At 42.2% G+C, this 15,957-nt stretch overlaps 1 protein-coding gene across 4 annotated transcripts; it reads right to left on the bottom strand.

Annotated features, from left to right (window-relative positions):
- Positions 1-2,944: 2,944 nt before the first annotated feature.
- On the bottom strand, positions 2,945-8,136 carry LOC4326241 (mediator-associated protein 2). 4 transcript variants are annotated; one of them, XM_066306962.1, is made up of 8 exons: positions 6,470-6,828; positions 6,253-6,354; positions 6,106-6,163; positions 5,486-5,591; positions 5,315-5,399; positions 4,615-4,698; positions 4,257-4,361; positions 2,945-3,709 (listed from the first exon to the last, which is right to left on the bottom strand). In XM_066306962.1, the coding sequence occupies exons 4-8, from the start codon at positions 5,546-5,548 to the stop codon at positions 3,432-3,434; spliced, it is 615 nt and encodes a 204-aa protein (XP_066163059.1). In that variant the 5' UTR covers positions 5,549-5,591; positions 6,106-6,163; positions 6,253-6,354; positions 6,470-6,828; the 3' UTR covers positions 2,945-3,431. The 4 variants fall into 4 exon arrangements, with proteins under 4 accessions (XP_066163059.1, XP_066163058.1, XP_015623602.1 ...); XM_066306961.1 differs by having other exon boundaries at positions 6,106-6,354; XM_015768116.3 differs by lacking the exons at positions 6,106-6,163; positions 6,253-6,354; positions 6,470-6,828 and adding an exon at positions 7,655-8,136.
- Positions 8,137-15,957: the final 7,821 nt, after the last annotated feature.

The raw sequence follows: 15,957 nt of genomic DNA, 5'->3' as shown, positions 1-15,957 counted from the left end.
CAGATGTCTATATTCATAGTTTAAAATACTTACATTTTAGGACGGAGAGAGTACATGTTCAACTCAGATATTCTCATACCTCTTGGTCTTGTTTTGAACTGATGCACTCAACAACACCTCAACTTATAAATACTCATCTTATAAAATGACAATAGCTCAACATATTAATCCAGAAAAGCAAAAAGGGTAATTAAGTACTACATACGGTTCGAGACCACTGTACTAAAACCGGAAGCCGGAACTGCTGTTGGCCCTCTGCACAAATGGATGTTTTATGGAGAAGTGGAGAAGAGTTGCCCAAACTGAATTGAGTTTGTGACTGAGTTCTTGTTGTTTCGTTGCTGACTTTCAGTGATGCTGGCCATATTTCCGTTCCTGACCTGAGCACTGCTTTCCACTTATTTAGCTGAAAGCTGTCTGAAAGCTGTGGTATGTTCGAAGTAGGTTTCAGGCGAGTTTTAATCCAAACTTTTTCTTCAAATTTTTTACTTTTCACTTTTCTACACACACAAACTTCTAATTTTTCCGTCACATCGTTTTAATTTCAACTAAACTTTCAATTTTAGCGTGAAACACACCAGTTTCTTTCAAATCAAATTTAGTCCAATATGATACAATTTCTTTCAAATCAAATTTAGTCCAATATGATACAAGCTCTTGTAGTTCATATTTTTTTATTTAAACTTTCAACTTTTCCATTACATCAAAACTTTCTACACACAAACTTTTAACTTTTTTCAATAAACTTTTAATTTTAGTAACTTCTAATTTTAACGTGGAACTAAACACACCCCAATATAAGGAATTTGGACAAATTATTCTCTTTGACGTCATGTTTTTCAATGTTTCACTGGTTTTTGTGAAGGATCAGAGTTTTTCAATATTTCACTGGTTTTTGTCAAGGATCAGACCACAACGAAAGCCACATGGTTAAAATCTTCGCGTCGTCACTACGTCATACTAATATTTACTCTCCAGTTTGTTCCCTGAGAGCCTGAGTGACATCATACTTGCCTCTTTTTTTTGGTTGCATCTGGATAATTTTCCGGACAACTGTCAAAACTCATTAAATTCCATGAGCCCTGTTTGTCAACAGCAAAATAATAATAATAATAATAATAATAATAATAATAATAATAATAAATTTTAAAGAAAAACTGCCGCTGAATCGACTACGCCAGGAGGATCTCGAAACGAAATAAACAAAGAAGGCAAAAAGAAAAAACGGAGGTGAAATAAAAAAAATTCGAAAATGTGCGGCGAATCACGCGAGAAGCGAACAGGGCGAAGAAGCGCCCGCCTGCTGGTAGGAAGCGTGGATAGCCGGCGAAGGTTTAGCTCTCGCACACCAAGGTTAGGCACCCGGGTATTCAGGATCAAGAACCCGGGGACTCTTTACATGTGCGTTGTTGTAAAAAAAATTCAAATTCAAATCCAAATTCATAGCGCAGCCATTGCTCGGTTCAGAGAAGAAAAACGGGAAACAGTTGAATCGAGACGACGCAAGAAAGCAGCAAGCAACGCATCAAGTCAAATGAAAATATATTGGATTAAACACTTATGGTTGGGAAGAACACCTATCAGGATCACAAACCGAATCCAAATCCGGAGGAGGAGGGGCCTTGAGCGCCGCAACGAAGAGCGAAGGTGAAGACGGCATGAGAGGTGAGAGCTATTGGTAGGGTTTGGGTGGGGATTTATAGAGGGAGGAATCAACGACAGCCGTCCGATCGAGTTCTTGGGCTGTTTTATGGCGATCGTACGGTGTCCGTCTCTTCCACGGGCGGTCCAGCTGTTGCGAGGGTTTCGCAAGGGCCCAAAGCCCAAGCCCATGGGAATCGCATTTGGTCCCTTATCTAAGATTAGTTTAAATCGTACCCTCTCTTAACCTTAGTTTGTTCACTTTGCTATCATTTTCAAACTTACCAAGTTTTGGTATTGCCAAATTTTGATAAGATTGCTAAGGGCCTATTTACTTTGATGCAAAAAAAATCTTACCAAATTTTGGCAGAATTTCTTATATAGTTACCAAAATTTAGCAGCAAACTAAATGTAGCCACTTTTTTAGCAACTTTACTAAAACTTAGTAAGGTTAAAAATGGCATTAAAGTGAACAGACCCTAAAATTTTGGTAAGGTTGCCAAATTTTGGCAAGATTTTATATGTACTTACTAAAATTTAGCAACAAACTAAATATAGCCACTTTTTTTGGTAACTTTGCCCCAAAAAAGATAATATTGAAAATGGTAGCAAAGTGAACAAACCCTTGAAACCTGTTACAATGCAATATCTCATCTCCTAAAAGGCTAAAACCAGTTCCAGGACGGTTTGGATTTCCAAAATCCAAATGCCTCACATTCTCACTTGGTAAGGTTGAAAATGACATCAAAGTGAACAGGCCCTAAAATTTTGGCAAGATTTTATATGTACTTACTAAAAAAATATAGCCACTTTTTTTTGTAACTTTGCCAAAAAAAGATAATATTGAAAATGGTAGCAAAGTGAACAAACCCTTGAAACCTGTAACAATGCAATATCTCATCTCCTAAAAGGCTTAAAACCAGTTCCAGGAACCAGTCCCAGGACGGTTTGGATAAATCCAAATGCCTCACATTCTCTGGAGAGACGCATGCACAGTTTCACACACACCTTATTAGGCATACCTCTAAGCTCTGAAACCGGTATCTTTCGGTGCTATAAAACCAAAAACGTTAACTTTCAATGCTATATAACCAATTTTCCCAAATTTATAAGCCTGAAAAATTGCATTGGTTTAAAACTTCAAGTTTTATGAAAAGAAACAAAATAATTCATCTAAATGCCATCATAGCTCTCTAGCTTCAATAAATCTTGGATTTTAAATTGTGCCATGACCTTGGTCCTTGGTTTTGGTCACCCATACGGTATCTCAAATGCACTACAATTATATAATGCTTATACGACATACTGAAACTACAATTATATACGAAAATGCACTTTTGAATATTGGTCTACACGTACAAATTACGATTGGACCAACAAAATGGCCCAATCCTCAGCTCGTGTGATTGCACAGTTTCTTCTTTCTACGCACATTTTCTTAGCTGAGCTAGGACCAAAGATACTACTCCCTCAGTTTCACAATGTAAGTCATTCTAGCATTTTCCACATTCATATTGATGCTATCAATAGATAGATTCATTAACATCAATATGAATGTGGGTAATGCTAAAATGACTAACATTGTGAAACGGATGGAGTAGTAAAATAGCGTCGTTTCAGCATTTCTTCAAAAAAAAAACAAAAAAAGGTGCTATGGCACTCGAGCCTCATCGCAAAAATGCAACTGAGCCAAACAAAATGCGCCTTTCTTGCAAAGCTCCGGGGGATGCTGACAGTTCAGGGAAAATTAACCTCTCTTCTCCTGACCCCCTGAGCTACGATGATACTGCTTACTCGGCGATCCTAACCTTCTTGTTCTTCTTCTTGGATTTCTCCACAGGCGTCTGAGGAACCTCCGAGGTCGTGCCGCTGTCGCCACCACGAACCTGGGATCCTTCGGCCGACTTGCCCGATACATTCGAGTGCCCCAAACTGCTCTCATCCTTTCTCTTCTGATTGTGCTTGTGCGCGGGCTCGGCACTCTGTTGGCCCAGCGATTGCGCTGAGCCTTGGCTGCTGCGGTTCTTCGACCCGCTAGTGAACCGAGACCTCGTCTTCTTTGAAGAACCTGGAAGACCGGACAAATTCAGATCAGTGAGAGCAACTACTGTTTACCAAAGTGTTCTGTTTATGATAGAAAAAGAGAAAACACTTCAGCTGTTGGCTGGAAACCTTTATTAATTGAAAGTGCATACCTTAACCAACAGAAATAGAAACTACAGAGATGAGCTTAGTATTTCTCTCTCAGAACAGTTCTTCCATCTTATAATACAAGAGCATGCATTGCATCATTGGCATGAGTCTTCAATAATATATATCAGGAATTTGGCTAATGTCAACTTTCAATGGTGCCCAAAAATCTTAAGACAAATAGTATGTTCATCACCTCATTACTGTCAATGTGAAAAGATTGAACAGTAATATGCACTTACAAAGTTAAATCTGGTGATACTGGATTTCTAGTTAAAACAGGAGGCTAAACCTACACAAGTCTAAGTTATTGACTAGTTCAAATGGAATGGCATATCATGCTTGTCAAGTCTATATAATACATTCACCATAGACAGCAGAAGAGTGGCATCATTATAAAAAGATGCCTGAGAAAATGTACTCACCTGCAGATTTCTTACTGCTAGGAGTGAGACTCCCCAAACCTGGCTTCTCCAGTTCTTCAGGGTCAGGATAACGAACTAAGCTAACTCGACGTGCAATCTTCCCAACTGGAATTTTTTTAGGATTAAAAGAACAATATGCATACAGTAAGTTAAAAGAACAATATTAGCTGCCTCCCAGGAAAGGAAGAAATGATAGATGTGTTCTACCGATTGTGCTATCAAGCACGACCAAAATCACAAAATCAAATAGGTCAACAAACAGCTCAATTTAACAAGACCGATAACAAGTAAAAACAACATCCATGCAAAATAGTAAAATACTGCAGAAATAAACTGCAAAGTTGGTATTTCAGCATACCAGCTTTTGCTTCTGGTCCGGATGGAAGGAAAACAGTTGCATCTGGTTGCTGAGCAGCAAAGCTGACAAGATCATAAGACTTCCCTGCCAAATTAAGTATAACAAGTACAGCTCAAACTTTTGGGAGAACTTTAAAATTTAAATTGTTATTGCCACAATAATTTAAAAGCGACGAACTGACGATCTTAACCAAGAAAAAGAAGTTAGAAAACCTAGTAGCCTACTGCTAGTAGTCTTACTGATGAATGTTATCATTCTAGCTTCAAATCACGGATTATTATACGAGGAAGCTGAGAGCAGATTTCACTTCACCAATCAAACTTCTGAACATACACTAAACATAAAAACTTCTATATGTAAACTAAATTATAGCACCTTAATTCCATTTGTTCATTTGTTGCCTAAAGATCTGCAAAACACTACTAGTCATCAATGAACCAGCATTGACTTCATCTTCATACAAAAATGAGAGGCAAGCTTGACCATAGAAATGGAAGCAGTTCCATTGATAGGATTAACATTGTTTGGGATTAGTAATGAGAAGTCTAGGTGCCCACTTTGGGAAAAACTAATCAATAAGGTCAAAGTGTGATTGCATGAGCAAATACAGGTTGCATCCAATCCGACTGTACAGAAAGCTGAAAAACCTTCAAAAGACATAATCGATCAGGTGCAACATAGTTCATCGAATATATCTTACCCGAGGAACTCTCCAAACTGCTCAATTTTCCATCACGGTGCAACTTAAGAGTAAGTTCTTGACCATGAAAATCAGACGCATCTAACTGCATGCAACACAGAAAAACGTTAAATTCGAGATCCCTTGTGCAGCATGCCACCTGGCACATAATGAAAATAATATCCGCATAACCTGATTTAGAGGCCACTGTATTAGCCAAAGTTCCGTTGACTCTGTTTGTGATATGTCAAGCATAGCCTCTTCGCTGTTCTCCTCAAATGCTGGTCCAGGCTCATAGCTACAATGGTTGGTTGCAGCAAAGTTAAAAATAAATTACAGACAATGCAAAAACTTACCAACAAGTGTATAATTGAAACAAAATGAGCTACTGAATTCAATCCAAAAATCCACAACTATAATTTTCCAACCTCTCTTATCTCATATTTGAGGCATAACTGTTAATCTGTTATTCAGAGAGGAATCAGAACTACCAAATCCACAAATTCGATATACCATTAAAAGTTGCAAATCCACCTAATAAGTTTCGTTCTGAACAAATATTGCATAGCTTTACTGTAGATAAATGCAATGCTCAAACAAAAGCATTCCTGCTTTTAAAATTGTTATTCAGATGTGGCTTTGACTATCAAACACGTTCTCCTATTGTGCCCCTTCGCAACTGCTGTGTGGGACGAAGTGAGATCAACTTTCCCGATTAGTTTATGCAGGGACGAACTAACAAGTATGAGACAGTGGATTTCAGATTTCATGAAGAGGAGTTAGTGCCTCCAAAACACAGTGTTAGCAGTCACCCTTTGGGACATTTGGGAGGCGAGGAATGATTCAAGGAACAAGTCCTCCTCCTTGCATCTGCGTAAAGTGGGACAGAAGACAGTGGCATATGTCAACATGATTGTGCAGCACTGCTACAAGGTGACGATCTGTCCGAGAAGACTAACCGCTAAATGTCTTAGCCTGCTATTTAAAACGCTGCTGCCCAGGCAATTTTCCTCATCAACGTCATTCGAGATGTAATTCTTGGAGTGTATCCGGGATGTCCTCTGTACAGATGCTACTTACTTAATCAATGAAGTGCCATGGTTCATCTCAAAATAAGCACGATACTGCTACACGCCTACACTGCGTCAGAAAATGAGAAAAAAAAAACGAACAAACCTCCTCATCGTGGTCGGCGAGGCGACGTTTTTTTTTTTTTTTGAGGAGCGGTGTCGCCGGAGAGCCGGAGTAGGATCAGAGGTGGAGAGGCGAGGCGACTCAAAGCCGAGTCGGCGAGGGCACCGGCCACCGGCCACCGCCCGCGCCGCGCCGCTGCGCCGAGAGCAAAAGCGAGCCCGCGAAGATGAGCTGGCGACGGCGAGCAGCGGCTGGACTCCGGAATCCGGGTCAGGGAGGCGTGCGGCGGCGAAGGCCACGAGGTGGCGTGGCGCCGGCGTGCAGCGGCGACGGCCAACGGCGCGCTTGTGTGTGGGTGGCGGCTGGGGATTGGGACTTGGGAGGACAGGGAGTGAGAAGGTAGCAATGGGGGGGGCTTAGGTTTTCTTAAGTGGGCCAAGCCCATCGCAACTTGCAAATGGGCTAGGCAGCTTACGTAGGTGGGAAAAAGTACACTGAAGGTCTCTCAACTTGTCATCGGGATACCAAAAACATCCTCGAACCGCAAAACCAGATATACGGGGTCCCTTAACTATACAAAACAGGTCACCTGAGATCCTTGGGTGTTTTTGACCCCGGTTTTGGTCTACGTGGCGGCTGAGTCAACGTGGGACCCACGTGGGCCCCACATGTCAGCTGGCCACGTCACCACCCTCTCCCCTCCTCTCCCTTTCTCCTCTCTCTCTCTCACTCCTCTCTTATCTTCTCTGGGCGACTGGGCGAGCACGGCTGCGGAGAGGCGGCGTCGGCGGGCGAGAGCGGTGTGGCGTCGGCGGGAGAGAGCGGTGGCGGTGCGGCGGCGGCGGCGGCGGCGGCGGCGGGCGAGCGCGGCTGCGGATGGGGAGAGGCGGCGCCGACAAGTCCGCGCCACCCGGCCTTGTCATCGGCGGCGGCTCCGGGCGCGAGGGATGAGGACGCGGGCCTCGTCGGCGGCGTTGGCGGCGAGGGTGGCACGGGAGAGGCCGGCGCGAGGGCACGGAGTAGGAGGAGGCAGATAGGACAGGAGCGAGGGCATATGGGGAGGAAGGCGCCGTCCGTGGTTTGCTGTTGCTTCCCTTTCACCGTTGCCGAGCTCGTCGTCCTCGCGGTCGTCTGCGTCCCTGCCGCGCTCTGCCACCTCGCCGTCCGAGGTGGCCACCGCCGCCGCGTCTGCTCTGCGAAGCAGAAGGAGATGGGCGAGCTCCTCACCCTGGACGTCACCTCCCCGAGGTCGCTGGCCGCTGCGGCCGCCAAGGCCAGGAAGGTGGAGGTCGAGTTCCCGGCCACGCCCATGGCCGAACACCTCGGGGAGGCGGAGGTGGCGCGATGGAAGTCGGGACTGCAGGCGGCGCTGCACTGGGTGGCACGCTTGCTCTCCAGCGCCGGGGAAGACGCCCGGCCCGCCGCCGACCTCCGCGTGCTGCTCCCCGTCCTCGCTTGCCCGCTCTCCCCCGTGCCCATCCTCCCCCGCCTCCCCCGCCATGTACGTTCTTTATCGTGTTCTCTGCCTCGCAAACTCGCCTCAATTCTTTCCATCCCATTCCAACGAAAGGGAAGAAATCAAGATAGCCGGAAACACACAACTGAGGGGAACAAAATCAAAGAAAGAAGAGAAAATTCGATCATAGCACAGGAAAAAACCTGGTACCAAAAAATAGCACAACAAATTTTTCACTTCGACTAAAAGCACATGGCATCAATTTTCTTGCGATTCATAGCACTTCCGTCACATTTGCCATCCAAACATGTGAGTTGACATGAAAAAAGACACATTTGCCCTTCTTCCCCGACCTAGCGCTCTTCTCCCTTGGTGATGTTGCCGCGCCCGTGTCGCCGACGCTTGGTGAGCTGACGGAGCCGCGCTTCCCTCCCACCCGCCCGCTCAGCCGCTCCCGATCGGCACCCGCCACCATGCCTCCCACCGTTGCTCGCGCCAGATCCGCCACGCCGCCGAACGATTCGCGCGTGTGGGGTGGAGCACCGGCCAGATCCGCACGGGAGGAAGGCGGTGGAGGAGGAGGTGGAGACGCCGCGCTTCCGGCCTGCCGGCTCCTGGCCGCCTATTCGTTAGCGGCGTCGCCGCCCAAGGTCACGGAGCCGACAAAGCCCGCAGTCCGCCCACTCACGAATCATCCCAACATCCGCCAGCGCGCGCCACAGCCCCGCTGCAGGTCATCGTCCCCGTCGCTGTCATCGTCGTCATTGTCACGTGGAAGTAGTGGCAAGCCAGCGCGCTGCGGCACCGTGGCGAGGGAGAGGTTGTTCTGGCGCCGAGTACGGCAACTACGGGCCACATCCATCCATGCCGAAGCTAGGGCCGCCCACGTCATCGTCGTCGTCCTCGTCGTCAAGCTGCCGCCGGCGCGGGAGGCTTGCCCTCGATCAACAGCGCCGAGTGCCAGACAGGGTCCACCTCACCGTCGGCGGTGACGGCGAGCCGGTCTCCAGGCAAGCCGATGGCTGCCGCGCTGCCATTCACGAGGGAGCGAAAGAGGAGCCCTGTTGGGGAATGTGGGGAACGAAGGGCAAATGTGTCCGACAAAAAATTTCTCCACACTGATCTAACACCGTTACTTCAAAATGTGACAGAAGTGCTATAGGGCGAAGAAAAATCGGTGGCCTATGCTATGGATCGAAAGTGGAAACTTTTTGTGCTATTTTTTGGTACCGCTTTCTTTCCTGTGCTATGGATCGAATTTTCTCAAGAAAGAAAGGGTCAAAAATTTTATCCCCAAAGCGACGAGACGACTCGCTTCCGCCCTCTCAGTCGAGGAATCCAGTGCGGCACAGGACGGCGTTGCGGACGTGGTGGAGGTCGCAGCCCTTGAGCATCCTCCCGGCGCCCTCCAGCACCGAGCTGTGCGCCGCGGCGCGCCGCGCGACAACCTTGTGCGGCGAGACGACCATGGCGGCGTCCCCATCCTCGCCGCCGACGGAGGACTGCGTCGCCCACCTCCCCCTCCTCCTCACCGTCGCCGCCGCCTCCGAAGGTATCCTCACGTGCGGCTGGCGATGCTGTAGGAGCCCACCGTCGGTGACAACCTCACCGTCCCGCTCCGCTGCGCCTGCCCCTTGCTGCCGCAGGTCGCCGTGGTGGTGGCCGCGGCGCTTGACATGGCCTGCCCAAGAGGAGAGAAGTGAGAGAGGGAGAGAGAGGAGGAAGGGAGAGAGATGAAGTGGACACCTAACATGTGGGGCCCACGTGGGTTCCACTCTGACTCAGCCGTCACGTAGACCAAAACCGGAGTCAAAACCACCGAAGAACCTCGGGTGACCGGTTTTGTACAGTTAAGGGACCCCGCATATCTGTTTTGCGGTTCGAGGACGTTTTTTATCCCGATGACAAGTTGAGGGACCTTTGATATACTTTTTCCACGTAGGTGTGGTAATGGGTCAGGGCCCATAGAACGTTTTTTCGCAACTCTTAAATGTTTGGAAAAAGTACACCAGAGATCCCGTCACTTAATTACAAAATCATCCTTTAACCACAAAAACAGGTACAATCCATCCCCTAACTTATAAAACCAGTGCAAACAAGGTCCCTCGGCAGTATTGTTACTGGTTTTGATTGGCATGGCATCTATGTGGCTCCTTTGACTATGTTTTTATCTCATGTGGTATTAATGTGACGTTTACGTGGCAATTTGATAAAAATAAAATAAAAATGTGAGACCCATGTGTCAGTTATACTAGAAAATGATTAAAAAAATGATGGCCCCATGTGAGACTCACATGTCATCTTCATTCTCTCCTCCCTCCTCTCTTCTTCCTCTCTTCTCGCCACACAACATCGGCACGCTCGTCGTCGGCTTATTTCACGATTAAGCCAAACGATGGGGCCGTAAATGTCCAAACCACCTTTACATTTATAACGACACGCATATTAGGGAAACACCTAATATCAAATAACTAGAAGGGGTGAAGCTTCGAACTCAGGTCATCTAGCCCACCACATTGTGGAGCTAGCCGAAAAACCCCTGGGCGTTTCTCCGCCTTTACATTTATCATTAAAAATATAAAAAAAGACAAAAGGATTGACCCAACCCCAACGTTATTGTATCCGTGCTGTCTTTATTTTTTTCATTTGTTTTATTTTTCTTTCTTTTCTTCTTTGTTCTTTTATTTTTTAAAAAAATAATGGTATATCTAAGGGTAGATTGGACATTTAACGGCTTGCTGATGTGGCTTGCTAATGTATTGTTTCCTGTGGGTTCAAGGACTAGCCGTGTGACAATTTTTTAAAAATGTTATGGACTAGATTGGCCTCAAAGGGAAAACTTCAGAGACTGTTTTGACTATTCTCCTTTGCAAATTATACTTTCCATTGTCCATTGTTCAGGTTCGAGGAAATTGCTTTCAGCTTCAACGGTGGCAAATATTCAACTGTAAACACCTTTACATTTCCTTCTACCTATTGTTTCAATTATTTAGCATATATAGTTAGTTCCAAATTCCAACCAACAAGATGACAACGTTTTGGTGAGAATCACCTTACCGTTTGGGAAGATTAAAATTTTAAGAAGCAACCAGTAAGAATCCAGCTAGTGAGAATTTGGAAAATTTAGGTTTTTCAGTTTTTGGCTTGTCATTTTCTAGAATAGGAATCTAAGTGAGAATATTAACTGTTTAAAAGAGCTTAAGATTTTAGGAGAAGTTGTGGAGGTTAAAAATTCCTCAAATATGGCCATAGAAGCCTTCCCAAAGAAGAAGCCTACCAAAGCAATTTTTAGGCACTAGAAACGGCGATCCGAATGCGGTGAGTCCCTTGATTGATTCTTTTGCAGTAGTGCAATTTGAGGTTGGTCAAAAACAATTCCCCTGTCTGTCCTTCTCTCAAGAGGGTGAATCCATTCCTGAATTGGTCTTGCAGGATTGTCTCCTGATCATGCGAGTCAATCGGACTTTCATTCTCTTTTCAGAGGAGCCAATTCTAATGCTTTGCTGTGACAATGATGTACTGCACGGTCAAGTACTGCAGCCTTTTATGATTTTCAATAGTCACACCTTTTTGGTAGACGTTAGGTTTAGGCCCGGTTTAGTCCCAACAACTTTTCCAAAAAACATCACATTGAATCTTTGCTTTGCGTCTCTTGATAAAAAAAATCACATTGAATCTTTGGATACATATATGAAGCATTAAATATAGATAAAAAACTAATTGCACAGTTTGCATGTAAATCGCGAGACGAATTTTTTGAGTCTAATTAGGGCACCCACAATGGTTATCTATAGGCTCTCTACCAGAGATCCATGTCAGCATATTTTCCTACATAGAAGATATTAAATGAAGAGAGAGAGCAAAACTATCTACCAACTTAGAGATAGTCTATAGAGAAAAACGAGACAATGCATGAGAGAGCTATAGATACCCATGTAGACATACTATTGAGGTGGTTTACTATTAATCTAGTCTATTGCTGAGATGTACATGTTTTATAGAGAGCACCTTACTTTACCATTGCGGGTGCTCTTAGGTCATGATTAGCCATAAGTGCTACAGTAACCCACATGTGCTAATGACGGATTAATTAGGCTCAAAAGATTCGTCTCACGGTTTCCAGGCGAGTTGTAAAATTAGTTTTTTTATTCGTGTCCAAAAACCCTTTTCGACATCCGGTCAAACGTTCGATGTGACCCAAAAATTTTCATTTCACCAACTAAACATAGCCTTATCCCCTGTGGGTCATAGTGCAATTTATCACATCAAATTAGTACGAGTAGTAGTAACCTAACAAGATTCTACTCCTAGCTGTTCCCTGCTGACCTTCAGCTCATTTTTCTACTCTTTCATGTAAACCTTCAAATGGATGATGCATTTCATTTGCCCTTGATATGATTCCAGATTTCCAGGTACACTTCTATTTGGCAGCGTGCGTCCCAAATGCACAGCTGAGTGGTGGATCAGGCATGTTTATAGGTCAGGTCTCATGTGACGGCGACTAAAAAAATTTCAGCAATATTCACTTAGAGGGTGTTTAGATCCAGGGGCTTAAAGTTTTTGCGTGTTATATAGAGTGTCGCATGGGGTGTTCAGCCACTAATAAAAAACTAATTACAAAATCCGTCCGTAAACCGCCAGACAAATTTATTAAGCCTAATTAATCTGTCAATAACAAATGTTTACTGTAGCACCACATTGTCAACTCATGGAGTAATTATGCTTAAAAGATTTATCTCGCAAATTACTCGCAAACTGTGCAATTAGTTAATTTTAGCCTATATTTAATACTTTATGTAGGTGTTCAAACATTCGATGTGACATGGTGAAAATTTTGATTGTTTCATCTTTGGCAAGCTTGAAAAATATATATGGCAAATCTATACAACCTTAGTACATAACCATACAACCCCTTAAACCGGCATACATAATACTCCCTCTATCCTAAAATATAAGAATCTAATATTGAATGTGATATTTTCTAATACTACGAATCTGGACATTGGTCATAGGTTTTTATATTTTAGGACGGAGAGAGTATCTCAGATGGAACGCTTTAAAGGGCTAGCAGAGGAAAGAAAGTTAAGAGAAAAGAGGAAGGTAAATATACTGCAAACAATTAATCAGCAGTACTACCTCCGTCCCATAAAAAATAATCTAGGATTGGATGTGACATATTCTAATACAATGAATCTGGTCAGAGGTATGTCCACATTCATAGCATTAAAATATATCACATATAATACTATGTTAGTTTTTTATGGGACGAAGGGAGTACCGATGAACCACGACAACAACAGATGAGTCGGTGAATTTTACTGTAGTACAGTACATTTCAACCGTGAGATTTAAGGTCCTGTTCGTTTCTACTGAAAAGATGGGATGAAATTTTAGATACTCATATGGCACGTTTTTTAAACTGCTAAACGATGTATTTCGTGTGAAAACTTTCTATATAAAAGTTGCTCTAAAATATCAAATTAATCTATTTTTAAGTTTGTAATAATTAAAACTCAATTAATCACACGTTATTATCATCTCGTTTTACGTGAAACACTTAATATTTATCTTCATCTTCATCTTCAGATGACTCAAACACCACCTTAGGGGGGGATTGCAAATTCATATTTGACACAAAAATTGACACTATATATATTCATTCACCAATACCTCTCTATGAGTATCAATGCTCACATAATCTTGTTGAGAACTTGTACCTGTATAATTGTAAAAGATGAGAATATGCTTTATTTCAGAAAAATCTTGTCGAGAACTTGTACCTATATAATTGTAAAAGATGAGAATATGCAATTTTTTTCAGAAAGAAGAACAAGATTTGGATGGAGAGCCTTCGCTCCAAACAGTTTTTACGAAGAAATTATGAGTGTGCTAAAGATTGAACATGAGATCTCATAGTTAAAACCACACATTTCGTACCACTGCACTGTCTAATACATCTCAATTTGTTTTTTTTTCCCTTTACTTAGTATTAACCGGTGTGAGATTGTTTGGGTAGCATCTCTTTCAACTTTGGCTTGCGTTCTCCAAGACGATATTTTAATTCCAAATAAAATCCAGTATACTACTGCATTAACGAATGGTATGGTCACTACCGTCGAGTGACGAACTCTCTCTCACGCTTGTGTTCAATTCAGCCACGCCACGGCACAACGCTGGTCCATTTGTACAATGCGAGAATCGCTTGTTTCTTTGTGGACGATGTTGCTCGTTGGCTAGCTACATGGGTCGCCATTCGCCAATGCGAATGTGCATGCCCATCCAAAAATCCAACCAACATCTACCTAATCTCTGCAGACCGGTAAGGAGTGCATGTAAAGCAGTAACCTACCCAAGGCTAGTTCAAACCGTCGTCCTTTTATATACACCAAATTAAAGAAATGGCACGCCATCAGATTGTGTATACCCTCCGTTCCATAAAAAAAAACAATTCTAACAATGTATATAGATATATGTATAATTAAATTCATAGCTAGAATTAATATTTTTTTTGGACGGAGTAGTATATATGAATATCAATCAAATAAAGTCAACTTTTTCTTATGTACATATAAATTCAGGATTAAACCATACAACCATACAAGCATGGTTGATTCTACTTTCTCAATACTCGTTGTTGTTTATGCTACATATTTGTCATCGATGACTATTCTATCCATTACTTTCGTAGATCAGTAATAGTATAAACAACGATATATGAGCCTCACTTATTTGAAAAAAAAGAGTAAACAGACAGGAGAAGGTTCAGATGAAAAGAGACCCTCCGACGTGAAATTAGAGAGATGTAGTCATGGATATATGAGCCCCATCGTTTCCCGGGCCTAAATGTACTCCTTCCGTCCCATAAAAAAACAACCTGCTACCGGATGTGACACATACTAAGAGTAGGTACAATAGCAAACTATAAGCCAGCTAATATACATATTTTAACGAGATAAAAGAGGAGAGATAAAAGCAGCGGGCTACAGATTTGTTGCTAGCTGTAGCACGGACTCCAAGACGCATGTGTGTATGACAGATGGGACCAGATATTGATTGTGTAGTATATGTTTATAGGTAACTATTGTATGAATCGGTTATTAAGTTAACTATAGATGATTTGGAGTCAATAGTTGGCTACACTATTAAATTTGCTCTAATACTACAAATACATACATACATACATACATACATACATACATATATATATATATACATATATATACATACATATATATATATATACATACATATATATATATATACATACATACATATATATATATATACATACATATATATATATATATATACATACATACATACATATATATATATATATATATATATATATATATATATATATATATATATATATATATATATATATATATATATATATATATATATATATATATATATATATATATATATATATATATATATATATATATATATATATATATATATATATATATATATATATATATATATACATACATACATACATACATACATACATACATACATACATATATATATATATATACATATATATATATATATATAAATTCATAGTACTTAGATGTAGATTTGTTTTTTATGAGACGGAGGAAGTAAGTGGTTACTACCTCTATCTTAAAATATAGTAAGGCTGTGTTTAGATCAAGGGGTGAAAAATTTTGTCGTGTCACATCGGATATACAAATACACATTTGAAGTATTAAACGTATAGTCTAATAACAAAACAAATTATAGAATCCGCATGTAAATTGCGAAATGAATTTATTAAGCCTAATTAATATGTCATTAGCGTCAAATCATTGATCAATTAGGCTTAAAAGATTCGTCTCGTAATTTACCTATAATCTGTGTAATTAGTGTTTTATATTATCTATATTTAATATTTTATATATGTATCCAAACAATGTGAGAGGTTAAAAGAAGTTATGGAGGATCTAAACAGGCCCAAACAACCCATCCTACATTTTGGGACGGATGGAGTAGTCGGAGGATTTCCGGTCCAGACCACCACGTCAGCGGCGTGCCGGGTCCACCTACCCGAACGCGCGCGAGA

The sequence above is a fragment of the Oryza sativa genome, chromosome 1 (assembly GCF_034140825.1).
Source record: "Oryza sativa Japonica Group chromosome 1, ASM3414082v1".
Lineage (NCBI taxonomy): Eukaryota > Viridiplantae > Streptophyta > Magnoliopsida > Poales > Poaceae > Oryza > Oryza sativa.
This window is presented reverse-complemented; position numbering and strand designations above follow the sequence as displayed.